The sequence below is a fragment of the Schistocerca gregaria genome, chromosome 5, assembly GCF_023897955.1.
Source record: "Schistocerca gregaria isolate iqSchGreg1 chromosome 5, iqSchGreg1.2, whole genome shotgun sequence".
Lineage (NCBI taxonomy): Eukaryota > Metazoa > Arthropoda > Insecta > Orthoptera > Acrididae > Schistocerca > Schistocerca gregaria.
The window spans coordinates 82,169,100-82,182,606 of record NC_064924.1 but is presented as its reverse complement, the minus strand read 5'-3'; the positions used below and the strand labels follow the sequence as shown (position 1 = coordinate 82,182,606).

The 13,507-nt window shown below is 46.0% G+C and overlaps 1 protein-coding gene across 4 annotated transcripts in view; it reads left to right on the top strand.

Annotated features, from left to right (window-relative positions):
- The window catches only part of LOC126272922 (UDP-glycosyltransferase UGT5-like), a 146,496-nt gene that overhangs the window by 90,428 nt on the left and 42,561 nt on the right, over window positions 1-13,507 (top strand). For all 4 annotated transcript variants that reach the window (XM_049976211.1, XM_049976212.1, XM_049976213.1 and 1 more), the window contains exon 5: window positions 9,249-9,569. In XM_049976211.1, coding sequence (XP_049832168.1) covers window positions 9,249-9,569 — 321 coding nt within the window. The remainder of the gene's footprint in view (window positions 1-9,248; window positions 9,570-13,507) is intronic.

Here is a 13,507-nt window from a genome sequence, read left to right as displayed (position 1 = left end):
GAATTCATGTCCCATCATTATATAGCCATTGAAACTCATTCTGGAGGTATCCATTAACATCAAAACACAAATGGCTGTGTTAGGAGTGGTGACGTTACCGGGAAGCATGGACTGATAATGAATGGCGTTGCATTCTGTCAGTGATGAATTGGGGTTTCTCTAGTACGCCAGATCATGGTGAGTATGGCGGCGACCTGAATGTAGGTCCCATATTTCCAATGCTTTGAAGATTCAAAGTTACACTAGTCCTAGCGTCATGCTGTGGGGAGCCATTTTGTTTGACTTCAGACACTGCCGGTAGTGGCTGCGAGAGCTCTGATGGCACAGTCATACATGACAGATATCGTGTGTTCTCGTGTATTACCGTACCTCTCGTGCAGTACTGTCGTAGCGCCATTTTCCAACAGAGCAATGCTCATCCACATATGGAACGTGTCAGTATTAACTGTCTGGATCATGTTGAGTTTCTGTGGCAACAAGGTCCCCACGTCTGTCTGTGGCAGAACGTGGTGGCACCAGAGTGAACTTCAACTCTGTTCCAGTACCCGTATCTAGAATGTCAAGAACAACAGTTTCAGGCCCACTGATTTCTGTAGAGTAGAGGATAAAACGGCTTTGTGATACCTTTACAATCGAATTTTTGTATCTGGCCAGAGCAGAGGGAGTGTAACATCTAACGGATAATTGGTTTCACACTGTGAAATTATTTTGTAAATTTGAATGGATTTTGTAATCACTGAAATAACATGACATACCCTCTCAAACCATGAGGTTTCTTTTTGTTTCCTCCTCCTCCTCCTCCTCCTCTGGGTGCTTGACCTCGTTTGTCAGGCAGTATGCGTTTGGGTGTTTGATATCACTCTTTTGGCGTAGGTAAACATACGATGATGAATATTTTCAACCGAAATTTGTCATTCTCTTTAAAAGAGTAAACGAGTAGATGGTGAAACAAATATTCTGCATAGTCATGTAAATTCAGTGGCTGGCGCAGCATTCGAACTTTATCGAAATAACTAACATAAGACTAGGGTGTCAGAACGGTTTGGGGGCCACGCCGTTGATGAGGGTATGGTTCTGGGACTCTACAAATCATCTGCCCTGTCACACATCTAGTGGACGAAGGACGCCACAGAGGGAGGTCTGTGCGCCAGTCTCCTCATGTTGTGGTGCATGCGGTGACGAGTGGCCATCGTTATCAGGTCATTACACTGCGATAGGTGTGCAGTATTCAACACTGAAACTGATAAATACACAGATGTGTTCAACACATTTACAATACAACAAGTGAAATAGTTCGTAAACTGTTCGTGCCAAATAAAAGCCCACCTATTCGCCTGAATCCATATTCTGTTTCATTCAAACCTACTCACATGTCTTTGTCACCGACATTGCGTACTGGAACCATGTTTTCGCTCCATCTGATGGCTTTTCATTCAATCAGCTCGGTGTAGCACTGACCTTTCCCACCATACAGCAGCTGCCTGTCTGCTATACTGGTTATTATACATCGTCAAAATTTGGATTCATTTGGGCCATTTTTACAGGGTGCTGCAATTCTACACAGATTTTAGTGCCACTAGATTCCAATACAGAACAAGGTAGATTAAGCAGAATGTCCAAAAATTCATAGCCAAGTCATCGCACGTTATAGCAGACTCATCCATTTTAGTTATTCAGTATTTATCCAAGGTCCAAAGCACCAGCAGGTTTCCTCAATCAGTGGAGGGGCTGTCACTAGTTCCTTGACAGTCTGAAGTGTTATTGCACAATCGATGCCAGTGCATGTATACTGACCATGCACTGCATTTAAGGGCACCACTTGACGTGCTGTGCGTGCTTCCTCTCATAGTGTGGACTGAGACGTCTTCTAGTGCAGGTTGCTGTCTATGTCAGTGATTCTGCTGCGTTGATACAGATATCTGAGTCACAGTGTGAGAAGGGGAAGGCCTTTAACGTGGCGAATCGATTCCAGCCATATTTGGCAACTTGCTTGTGTACAACCTAAAGTGAAAACTCATACTTTTGCTCAGCACTCCCCTATTTTTGAGAAAACCATTCTTCAGCTTCATGATGTGCAGTCAGCTCAGAACTGATGTCTCAACTCACAATTGAGCATATTCCGTCGTCATATGTCTACAAGTATATATAGCCCTAGAAATTGTGATCAGTTGCGACAGGTGGTTATGTACCCATAAGGAAACACTACTCAACAACAGTGCTACTTGTTTCCCCAATTCATCTGCTATTGAGCCAATTTCGCTAGTGAAATATGCAATCTCTGATAAGAGAGAACACCAAAAAGTAAGTTACACATTATTATAGCAGGCTAAGTAACTTCTATTGAAAGAGACACAAATACATGACCCCATTTTCAGCACAATCACCAAACCTCTGTGAGTATCGGTCAGAACGTTCTACCAGTGGTCCAGACCCTCAACGATAGAAATCTGCTACTCTTTCACCACTCATGTTGTTTCAGCTAGCCTGAAAGATGGCACTCGCATGGTTCAAGACCATATCTAGACTTTATGCTTCCAAACTCTCCACTGAGAATGTTTCGCAAAGCTTGTGTTGTCTGTGGGTGGAAGCAGAGAGCCAACATGGGTGCAGTCTGCATTGCTGCTAAATTTTTTCAAGATGGCGTCGGAAGATGTGGCAACATCCCTGCCGCCGTTGGATAAGCAGCTGCAGCAGCAAGCCGTATAACCCTAGCTTCTTATTTGTTACATAGTTTAATTTCTTTGCGTGTTTTTGGGTACTTGCATTGTTTAATTCGTATATTTCGGGCGTATTATAGTATTTGAGGGTTGTAGCATCGCGCCTTAGTACCTGAATAGTGCAAATTTGCGTAGTCGTCTGTCTTCTGTTTTTGTTGTGAATGGCCAGAGTCGGTTGGCCAGTCAGTGTGTTCCCTGCCGCCGTTGGATAAGCAGCTGCAGCAGCAAGCCGTATAACCCTAGCTTCTTATTTGTTACATAGTTTAATTAATTTCTTTGCGTGTTTTTGGGTACTTGCATTGTTTAATTCATATATTTCGGGCGTATTATAGTATTTGACAGTTGTAGCATCGCGCTTTAGTGTTTACTTCGTAGATTCTTATTTAAATTGCGTGTGAGTTTCGTATAGGAGGTGCAATTTCGAGTTTTAGTTACTGTAATCGTAATTTCAGCAGATTGTAGCGCAGTCGTTAGGCATTTGTACAGGTTAGTTGATACATTCTTTGCGTGTTCCGCTTGCGTTATCTAGGCACCGACTCGTGTTTCAGTAACTGTTGTTAAACATCGATTAGAATGGACAGGGACTGCGATTGCTGTGTTCGGATGAGGGCTGACTTGGCATCCCTTCGCTCACAGCTGCAATCGGCGCTGACTTCGGTCGCGCAGCTTGAGGCTGTTGCCAATGGGCACCACTGTGGGGAGCCGGACTCGGGTATCACGGGGATGTCAACCTCATCCCGTCTGTCCCCAGATCGGTCTGCCGCTGTGGTTGCCCCGGTTGCTGCCCGCAGTGGAGCTGAGCCCTCGCCTGTGGTTGATTGGGAGGTCGTTCCAAGGCGTGGCAGGCAGCGAAAGGCGTCCCCGGAAGCTGACCAGAAAGCCTCCCCGGTGCGTCTGACAAACCGGTTTCAGGCACTGTCTCTGGCTGAGCCAGATGCAGCTGCCTGCCCTGTTTCAGAGGATCATTCTCAGCCTTCAAGGTCCGGGCAATCGCAGAGGTTGGGCTTACTGGTAGTTGGGAGCTCCAATGTTAGGCGCGTAATGGGGCCCCTTAGGGATATGGCGGCTAAGGAGGGGAAGAAATCCAGTGTGCACTCCGTGTGCATTCCGGGAGGAGTCATTCCTGATGTGGAAAGGGTCCTTCCGGATGCCATGAAGAGCACAGGGTGCAGCCAGCTGCAGGTGGTGGCACATGTCGGCACTAATGACGTGTGTCGCTTTGGATCTGAGGAAATTCTCTCTGGATTCCAGCGGCTATCTGATTTGGTGAAGGCTGCCGGTCTTGCTTACGAGATGAAGGCAGAGCTCACCATCTGCAGCATCGTTGACAGAACCGACTGCGGACCTTTGGTGCAGAGCCGGGTGGAGGGTCTGAATCAGAGGCTCAGACGGTTTTGCGACCGTATTGGCTGCAGATTCCTTGACTTGCGCCATAGGGTGGTGGGGTTTCGGGTTCCGCTGAATAGGTCAGGAGTTCACTACACTCAGCTGGCGGCTACACGGGTAGCGGAGGCTGTGTGGCGTGGACTGGGCGGTTTTTTAGGTTAGAAGGCCTCGGGAAAGTGCGGGATGGGCTGCAATGTCAAAGGGTGCTTGGCAATTACAGGACGTGCTTGGATCAAGGAACAGTCGAAATTATAGTTGTAAACTGTTGTAGTTGCGCTGGAAAAGTCCCTGAGCTTCAAGCGCTAATAGAAAGCACAGAAGCGGATATCGTTATAGGTACAGAAAGCTGGCTAAAGCCTGAAATAAGTTCTGCAGAAATTTTTACGAAGTCTCAGACGGTGTTCAGGAAAGATAGATTAGGCAGAATTGGTGGTGGAGTGTTGGTGTCTGTCAGTAGTGGTTTATCTTGTAGTGAAGTCGAAGTAGATACTCTGTGCGAATTGGTGTGGGTGGAGGTTATACTTAACAGCCGAATTAAGTTAATAATTGGCTCCTTCTACCGACCCCCAGACTCCGATGATACAGTTGCGGAACAGTTCAGAGAAAGTTTGAGTCTCGTAACAAATAAATACCCCACTCATACGGTTATAGTTGGTGGGGACTTCAACCTACCCTTGGTATGTTGGCAAAAATACTTGTTCAAAACCGGTGGTAGGCACAAAACGTCTTCCGAGATTGTCCTAAATGCATTCTCCGAAAATTATTTAGAGCAGTTAGTCCACGAACCCACGCGAATTGTAAATGGTTGCGAAAACACACTTGACCTCTTGGCCACAAACAATCCAGAGCTGATAGAGAGCATCATGACTGATACAGGGATTAGTGATCACAAGGTCATTGTAGATAGGCTCAATACCATTTCTTCCAAATCCATCAGAAACAAACGCAAAATAATTTTATTTAAAAAAGCGGATAAAGTACCACTAGAAGCCTTCCTAAAAGACAATTTCCATTCCTTCCGAACTGACTATGCGAATGTAGACGAGATGTGGCTCAAATTCAAAGATATAGTAGCAACAGCAATTGAGATATTCATACCTCATAAATTGGTAAGAGATGGAACGGATCCCCCGTGGTACACAAAAAAGGTCCGAACGCTGTTGCAGAGGCAACGGAAAAAGCATGCGAAGTTCAGAAGAACGCGAAATCCTGAAGATGGGCTAAAATTTACAGACGCGCGAAATTTGGCACGTACTTCGATGCGAGATGCCTTTAATAGGTTCCACAACGAAACATTGTCTCGAAATTTGGTAGAAAATCCGAAGAAATTCTGGTCGTATGTAAAGTACACAAGCGGCAAGACGCAGTCAATACCTTCGCTGCGCAGTGCCGATGGTACTGTTATCGACGACTGCGCCGCTAAAGCGGAGTTATTGAACGCAGTTTTCCGAAATTCCTTCACCAGGGAAGACGAATGGAATATTCCAGAATTTGAAACACGAACATCTGCTAGCATGAGTTTCTTAGAAGTAGATACCTTAGGGGTTGCGAAGCAACTCAAATCGCTTGATACGGGCAAGTCTTCAGGTCCAGATTGTGTACCGATTGGGTTCCTTTCAGATTACGCTGATACTATAGCTCCCTACTTAGCACTCATATACAACCGCTCGCTCACCGATAGATCTGTACCTACAGATTGGAAAATTGCGCAGGTCGCACCAGTGTTCAAGAAGGGTAGTAGGAGTAATCCATTTAACTACAGACCTATATCATTGACGTCGGTTTGCAGTAGGGTTTTGGAGCATATACTGTATTCAAACATTATGAATCACCTCGAAGGGAACGATCTATTGACACGTAATCAGCATGGCTTCAGAAAACATCGCTCTTGTGCAACGCAGCTAGCTCTTTATTCGCACGAAGTAATGGCCGCTATCGACAGGGGATCTCAAGTTGATTCCGTATTTCTAGATTTCCGGAAAGCTTTTGACACCGTTCCTTACAAGCGACTTCTAATCAAGCTGCGGAGCTATGGGGTATCGTCTCAGTTGTGCGACTGGATTCGTGATTTCCTGTCAGGAAGGTCGCAGTTCGTAGTAATAGACGGCAAATCATCGAGTAAAACTGAAGTGATATCAGGTGTTCCCCAGGGAAGCGTCCTGGGATCTCTACTGTTCCTGATCTATATAAATGACCTGGGTGACAATCTGAGCAGTTCTCTTAGACTGTTCGCAGATGATGCTGTAATTTACCGTCTAGTAAGGTCATCCGAAGACCAGTATCAGCTGCAAAGCGATTTAGAAAAGATTGCTGTATGGTGTGTCAGGTGGCAGTTGACGCTAAATAACGAAAAGTGTGAGATGATCCTCATGAGTTCCAAAAGAAATCCGTTGGAATTCGATTACTCGATAAATAGTACAATTCTCAAGGCTGTCAATTCAACTAAGTACCTGGGTGTTAAAATTACAAACAACTTCAGTTGGAAGGACCACATAGATAATATTGTCGGGAAGGCGAGCCAAAGGTTGCGTTTCATTGGCAGGACACTTAGAAGATGCAACAAGTCCACTAAAGAGACAGCTTACACTACACTCGTTCGTCCTCTGTTAGAATATTGCTGCGCGGTGTGGGATCCTTACCAGGTGGGATTGACGGAGGACATCGAGAGGGTGCAAAGAAGGGCAGCTCGTTTTGTATTATCGCGTTATAGGGGAGAGAGTGTGGCAGATATGATACACGAGTTGGGATGGAAGTCATTACAGTATAGACGTTTTTCGTCGCGGCGAGACCTTTTTACGAAATTTCAGTCACCAACTTTCTCTTCCGAATGCGAAAATATTTTGTTGAGCCCAACCTACATAGGTAGGAATGATCATCAAAATAAAATAAGAGAAATCAGAGCTCGAACAGAAAGGTTTAGGTGTTCGTTTTTCCCGCTCGCTGTTCGGGAGTGGAATAGTAGAGAGATAGTATGATTGTGGTTCGATGAACCCTCTGCCAAGCACTTAAATGTGAATTGCAGAGTAGTCATGTAGATGTAGAACATCGCACTAAAGTCGTCACCGGATAATGTCATGGGTTTTCCACCCTCCCACCTCCCTCCCCTCTACAATACGCTCTCCTCCCACACACCCTAGCGTCCCCTGGTGACTAGTGGGAAAAGCTCAGTGTGGACTGAGCTGTTGGTGTGGAACGATCTGTTTATTTCATCTGTTTTTGTGATGTGCCTGTGTTACCCTCTTGGAAGAATTTTTCAATACTGCTAGAAATTGGTGGGAAAAGCTCAGGAAGGTGAAAGTATTACCATGTCCAGTATGTGTGCCCTAATCACACTGCTATAGATCACCAATCTACAAAAATCATAAGCACAGCTACAGATCCAATAACACATTGCAGAAAATGGTAACAAAAACTTCGCCTATAAAGATCTAAGCATATTTCAAAAAACGATACCAGAAACAACGTATAAAGACACAACTATATTGTGAAAAACGATCTCAAAATCATGTCCTAAATTCCACCTATAAAGATCTTGAAAACGGGACACTAACACAACTGACGTGCACCGCAAATGGAGTCTATATAAAATAGTCAGCATCTGCTAATAGCTCCGAGCAGATGCATGGTGCTAGAAAACACTGTGGCTGCACTGTCTCACATGCCAAGACTGCTGACAGCTCCACGCAGAAACATCATTACTGCACTGCACCAGGACCACTGACAGGTTACTGTAGGGCTGCCCACTACTTGTGGTAACCACTGGGAGTCTAGCCGTGCAAGGGGCAATTGCCACTGATCCATCAGGTAGGTAATATTACTCTAAGGGGCTACATTGTGTGGTGGACAGTACACTGATTGTAGCAGTATGCTGAACTGATAAAGGTTCTTCCTGACTCCAAACATTCGGGTGGCAACGACCCTCCCTCTTCCACAACCACAGACACAATACCACCACCAGAGAACTCTCAAAATTGTGACATAATGGGATTTTCCCATCTGCCCTCTCCATTCACCATCCACCTACCCTCATCCACACCGCTCCTCTCCCTGCAACACCCCCACAGTATTGGAACAAGGGTGATTTTGGGACAAAGTACCGTTATACAAGATGGCGGCGATGACGTCATCGAAGATGGCGGATTTTGGCGGGAATTTTGAAATTAGGCAGGAAAGAGCCACGCTCCACTCCCCCAGAAAAATAGCGCGAAGTTCAAATTCCAACATGATAATGCTTCATACACCGTTATCTCTACTACGCAAAGAAAATGACAGAAAAAAGAACTTGTCTTTATTATTTAACCAATTTCAAGCATGTGAGGTTGCCACTGCGTCTGGACTTCAACTGTCTTAGTTCATATCGGTGCCACCAGAGGGCGTTCTTTTCGTGGAATTTCAATCGCCAACTTTCTAATACGATTGCGAAAATATTCTGTTGGCGCCCATCTACATAAGTAGAAATGATCATCAGGATAAAATAACAGAAATGAGGCTCGCACAGAAAGATTTAAGTGCTCGTTTTTTCTGCGCGCCGTTCGAGGTTGGAACGATGGAGAAATAGCTTGAAGGTCGTTCAGTGAACCGTCTGCGAGGTACATAATTATGAATTGCAGTGTAATCATATAGATGTAGATGCAGATTGGTATAATTATAGATAATGTAAAATACGTGAAACCGATTCTATGCAAGTACTTCGCTTTCTTCCAAAAGAACTCGGTATCTAAACAAAAGTATCGAATACTTATTTGTCGCCGACCGTTGTAGCCGAGCGGTCCTAGGCACTTCAGTCTGGAACCGCGCAACCGCTACGGTCTCAGGTTCGAATCCTGCCTCGGGCATGGATGTGTGTGATGTCCTTAGGTTAGTTAGGTTTAAGTAGTTGTACGTTCTAGGGGACCGATGACTTCAGATTTTAAGTCCCATAGTGCTCAGAGCCTTTTGAACCACTTGAAGTTATTTGTCTTTACTTTATCGGGATATTTCTAACACTGATACTGCTGCTAACCGTATCGCAACAGAAATGTGTTTGCAGGAAACGCGGCAGTGGCAGTGGCAGTGAGCCACTCTTAGCGTGGGACAATATGCGTAACTTACTTCCTGAAGCCCCTATTCTACCTTTACAGAATAGTGTTTTTGTTGCCAGAACAGGTGGGGAACCCGGATCACCCGGCGTACACGGAGCTGTTCAACTCGGAGGCGGTCGCGCCGTTCACCTTCTGGCAGCGGCTGAAGCACTCCGTGGCCCACCTGTACACGCGGCTCGGCAACCGCTGGCTGTCGGACTGGCAGGTGGACGCCGTGGTGCGCGAGGCCTTCGGGCCCGGCGTGCCGCCCACGCACGACCTGGTGCGCAACGCCAGCCTCGTGCTGCTCAACACCCACTGGAGCATCGACCAGGTCATCCCCAAGGTGCCCACCCTCGTAGAAGTCGCGGGCCTGCACGTCGCAGACCCCAAACCTCTGCCGCAGGTAGGTAGCGTGAGCTTCAACATACTCCGGGTGGCTCACAAGGGAAACACGCCGTAGGATGCCTTCTGATACACTCGAAACTTGGCAGGGTGATCGGATGAAAACAAAGGGACACCTGTTTTGTCTTTGGGGCCGACACGCAATAGCTTCTCAGAAAATGACACTCAAAGTTTCGATGGGACTCCATCATGCTATTCCTGCAGCATAAAACTAAGTGCCAAGGCTGGGATACGAACCTGGGTGTCCTGCTCACGATTGGATTCGATTGTTTGAGGGAAGAGACCAAACAGCGAGGTCTCATCGGATTAGGGAAGGACGGGGAAGAAAGTCGGGCGTGCCCTTTCAAAGGACCATCCCGGCATTTGCCTGAAGCCATTTAGGGAAATCACGGAAAATCTAAATCAGGATGGCCGGACGTGGGATTAAGCCGTCGTCCTCCCAAATGCGAGTCCAGTGTGCTAGCCACTGCGCCACCTCGCTCGGTTCTGCTCACGAGTCAGATGTGCTAACTACTACGCCAACTGGCACAATGGCTTTGAAAAACTGCACTTACTACACAGGGTGCCTCCTTCCCAAATCCAAATTCCCATTCGAGCCTCAGCGCACTGGTATTCCCCATAGACTAGAACAAAATTGCAGAGGCTCTCCAAGTAGACTGGAATAGCGCCACATCATCGATCGAAGTGTGGGATCTTGCCTGAAAGCCAGGCATAAATGCTTTAATCAAATGAACAGGGTTCCAGAGAAAATTTCACTCATGGCTCCAGTCTGCATATATACATCATAGATGTTTGAGACTTAAAGTCTCAAACCTGGAGCCTTGTAGGTTCAGTTTGATTAAAGCACGTACACTGATCAGCAAAAACACCTCCCTAATAGCCAGTACGTCTACATTTGGCATGATAACAGAATAGACGCATCACATGTGCAAACACATATCACCTAATTCCTGTAAATTTCAGGGAAGGGGGCGATGAGCTCTGACCCAGCCCTCAGTCACATTCCAGATGTGTTCGATCGAGTTCAGATCTGACTAGCTAGTTGTCCAGCACATCATCTGGAACTCGCCACTGTATTCCTCGAACCACACCATCACACTCCTAGCCTTGTTAAATGGCGCATTGTCTTGTTGAAAAATGCCACTGTCGTCGGGAAACATGACTTTCAAGAAGGGGTGTACATGGTCTGCAAACCACTGTGCGGTACTCCTTGGCAATCATAGCGCCTTGCACGAGATACGATGGACCCATGGCTGCCCACGTGAATGTTCTGCAGATCATAATGGAGGTGATGAAAGCTTGTCTCCATCCCACAGTACAAGTATCAAGGAGCTGAACCCCTGAAAGATAATGGATTGCGCCTTCCCGTTGGCATGATAAAAAAGGTCTCAGGATACATCAGACCGTGCAGTGCTCTGCCACTGCACCAATGTCCAATGCCGACGGTCACGTGACCATTACAGTCATAGTTGCCGATGTTGTGGTATTAACATTGACACGTACATGAGTCGTCGCCTGCAGAGACCCATCATTAACAGTGTTCGGTGCACTGTGTGTTTACACACATTTGTTCTCTGCCCAGCCTTAAGGTCTGATTTTAGTTTGCCGGCCGCTGTGGCCAAACGGTTTTAGGCGCTTCAGTCCGGAACCGCGCTGCTGCTACGGTTGCAGGTTCGAATCCTGCCTCGGGCATGGATGTGTGTGATGTCCTTAGGTTTGTTAAGTTTAAGTAGTTCTAAGTTCCAGGGGACTAATGACCTCAGATATCACGTCCCATAGTGCTCAGAGCCATTTGATCCATTTTTGATCTTAGTTCGGCCACAGTTCACCGCCTGTCGTGTTTTACCAGTCTGTCCACCGTACGACGCCCAAAATCTGTAATGAGGGGTGGCCGCCCAACCCCAAGATGTCTGCATTAGAGTCCTGCATGACCGAGTAAGCGAGCACAAAATACGAGATGGGGCGAGCACACCCTAACTGGATAGGCTGCCCGCTCTAGTTCTAGTGACCGAGGATAGAAGCCATGACCGAATACGTAGTACGTAATTTCAAACACATTACACGTGTCATTATCCGTGTGAGACTGCAGCCAGTACGGGCTTCTCATTTATGGTCTCTCTCTCTCTCTCTCTCTCTCTCTCTCTCTCTCTCTCTCTCTCTCTCTCTCTCTCTCTCTCTCTGTAATCATGCAGTGCGAGAAAGCCAGTGCAGTAAGACGTAAGATTGAAACCAATGTTTACACGTTGAAGAAACGGGAAGGTCTAAAAAGCCAAGTACGGAGCATATTTTTGTTGGTTGTAGACGAATATACAGGGTGTAACAGACATGACTGTGGGTATTTCTATTAGTGACTGAGGACCATGTACTAAATAATATTACATTAGTATTTACGTCATTTGCAAACTAATGATTATAGCCATTATAACTAGTATGTGTCTAGCTTGGTTAGTACCCTGACCAGCAGGGTAGGGGTCTAGGTGTGGACACCTTGACACTAAACGGTTCGTCTATACTGACAGGCATAATCCACTTGGCGGTGCGGTTATGACTGTGCAGAAAACATCAGATCGTATAGTTTATGACATGTTTATGGGAAGGCTGTTCAATCCAGAAAAAGAACGAGCAACACACCGATGTGTGTATGTTATTAAGGTACCACATGTCATAATGTTTGCACAGGTACCCGCTGCACCCAGTGTATCTTGGTACAGCGCTCATATTATCCAAGCTGTAATCGTCCAGTATCTCTAGACCCTAACAAACTTTGCATACAATTTCAAACCCTTTCTCGCTGACTCCGCCCAAAATAATAAAAGTAAGAAAGTTTATCGCATCCTACATATTCCCAATAAAACGTCAGCATTACTCATGATATTTCCGTTTATTACTTCTTTACTACAAAGTTTTTTGCAGAGTGTATCCATATATACCACTGGGTGTACTTGCAAAATTATAGCACTGTAAGACATGTAGTTCAGGAGATAATTATGACTTCATAAACATGCGTGGAAAACTCTTTTGTATGAGTAGATTGGAGTCTGATTCTGTAAAGAATTGGAATGGCAGTTACTGGTCTTGTACTAAGGCAGACATCACAACGACAGCTGTCCAAAAACAATCGAAAGAAGTGTCTGTCGTACAGCACCTTTGGCTCCAAGTGTTCAGGAGTTAAATCGGTAAAGTTTATCTTGTTCGCAGCCGTTTGGAACTTTTTTCACATATGTCACATTTGTGTGCTGCCTGTAGCGTTTAGAGCGTTTAGTGTTCACAGCTGTGCTGTGGAATCGCATTCCGTTAAGTGTCAGATAGTGATGACCTTCAAATGCGTATCTTGCATGTGTGTTTGTGAGTTGAACGTTTTTAATTCAGTTGGGTATTAGCTTTAAAAGACGTTAATGGCACCCCGTGCCTGAGAGTGATCATTACCCTTATAAAGTTCCGTATCGTGCGCCGGTAAAGAATGGAGAAAGAACACGTGTTGTTCTAGCTGACAGTGTGCAGTGTTGTGCAGTACACTGAGGTAACAAAAGTCATGGGACAGGGATATGCACACATACAGATGGCGGTAGTATCGCGTACACGGGCAGTGACTGGCGGAGCTGTCATTTCTCCTCGGGTGATTCATGATAAAAGGTTTCCGACCTGATTTTGGCCACACGACGGGAATTAACAGGCTCTGAACGCGGAATGATTGTTGGACCTAGACGCAAGGGACACGTGAATTCGCAAATCGTTAGGGAATAAATTTCTCAGAGATCCACAGTGTCAAGAGTGTGCCGAGAATACCAAACTACGGACATTGCCTCTCACCACGGACAATGCAATGGCCGACGGCCTTCTCTTAACGACCGGGAGCAACTGCGTTTAGATGTCAGCGCTAACAGACAGGCGACATTGCGTGAAATAACAGCTGAAATCAATTTGGGAGGTACGTCGAAC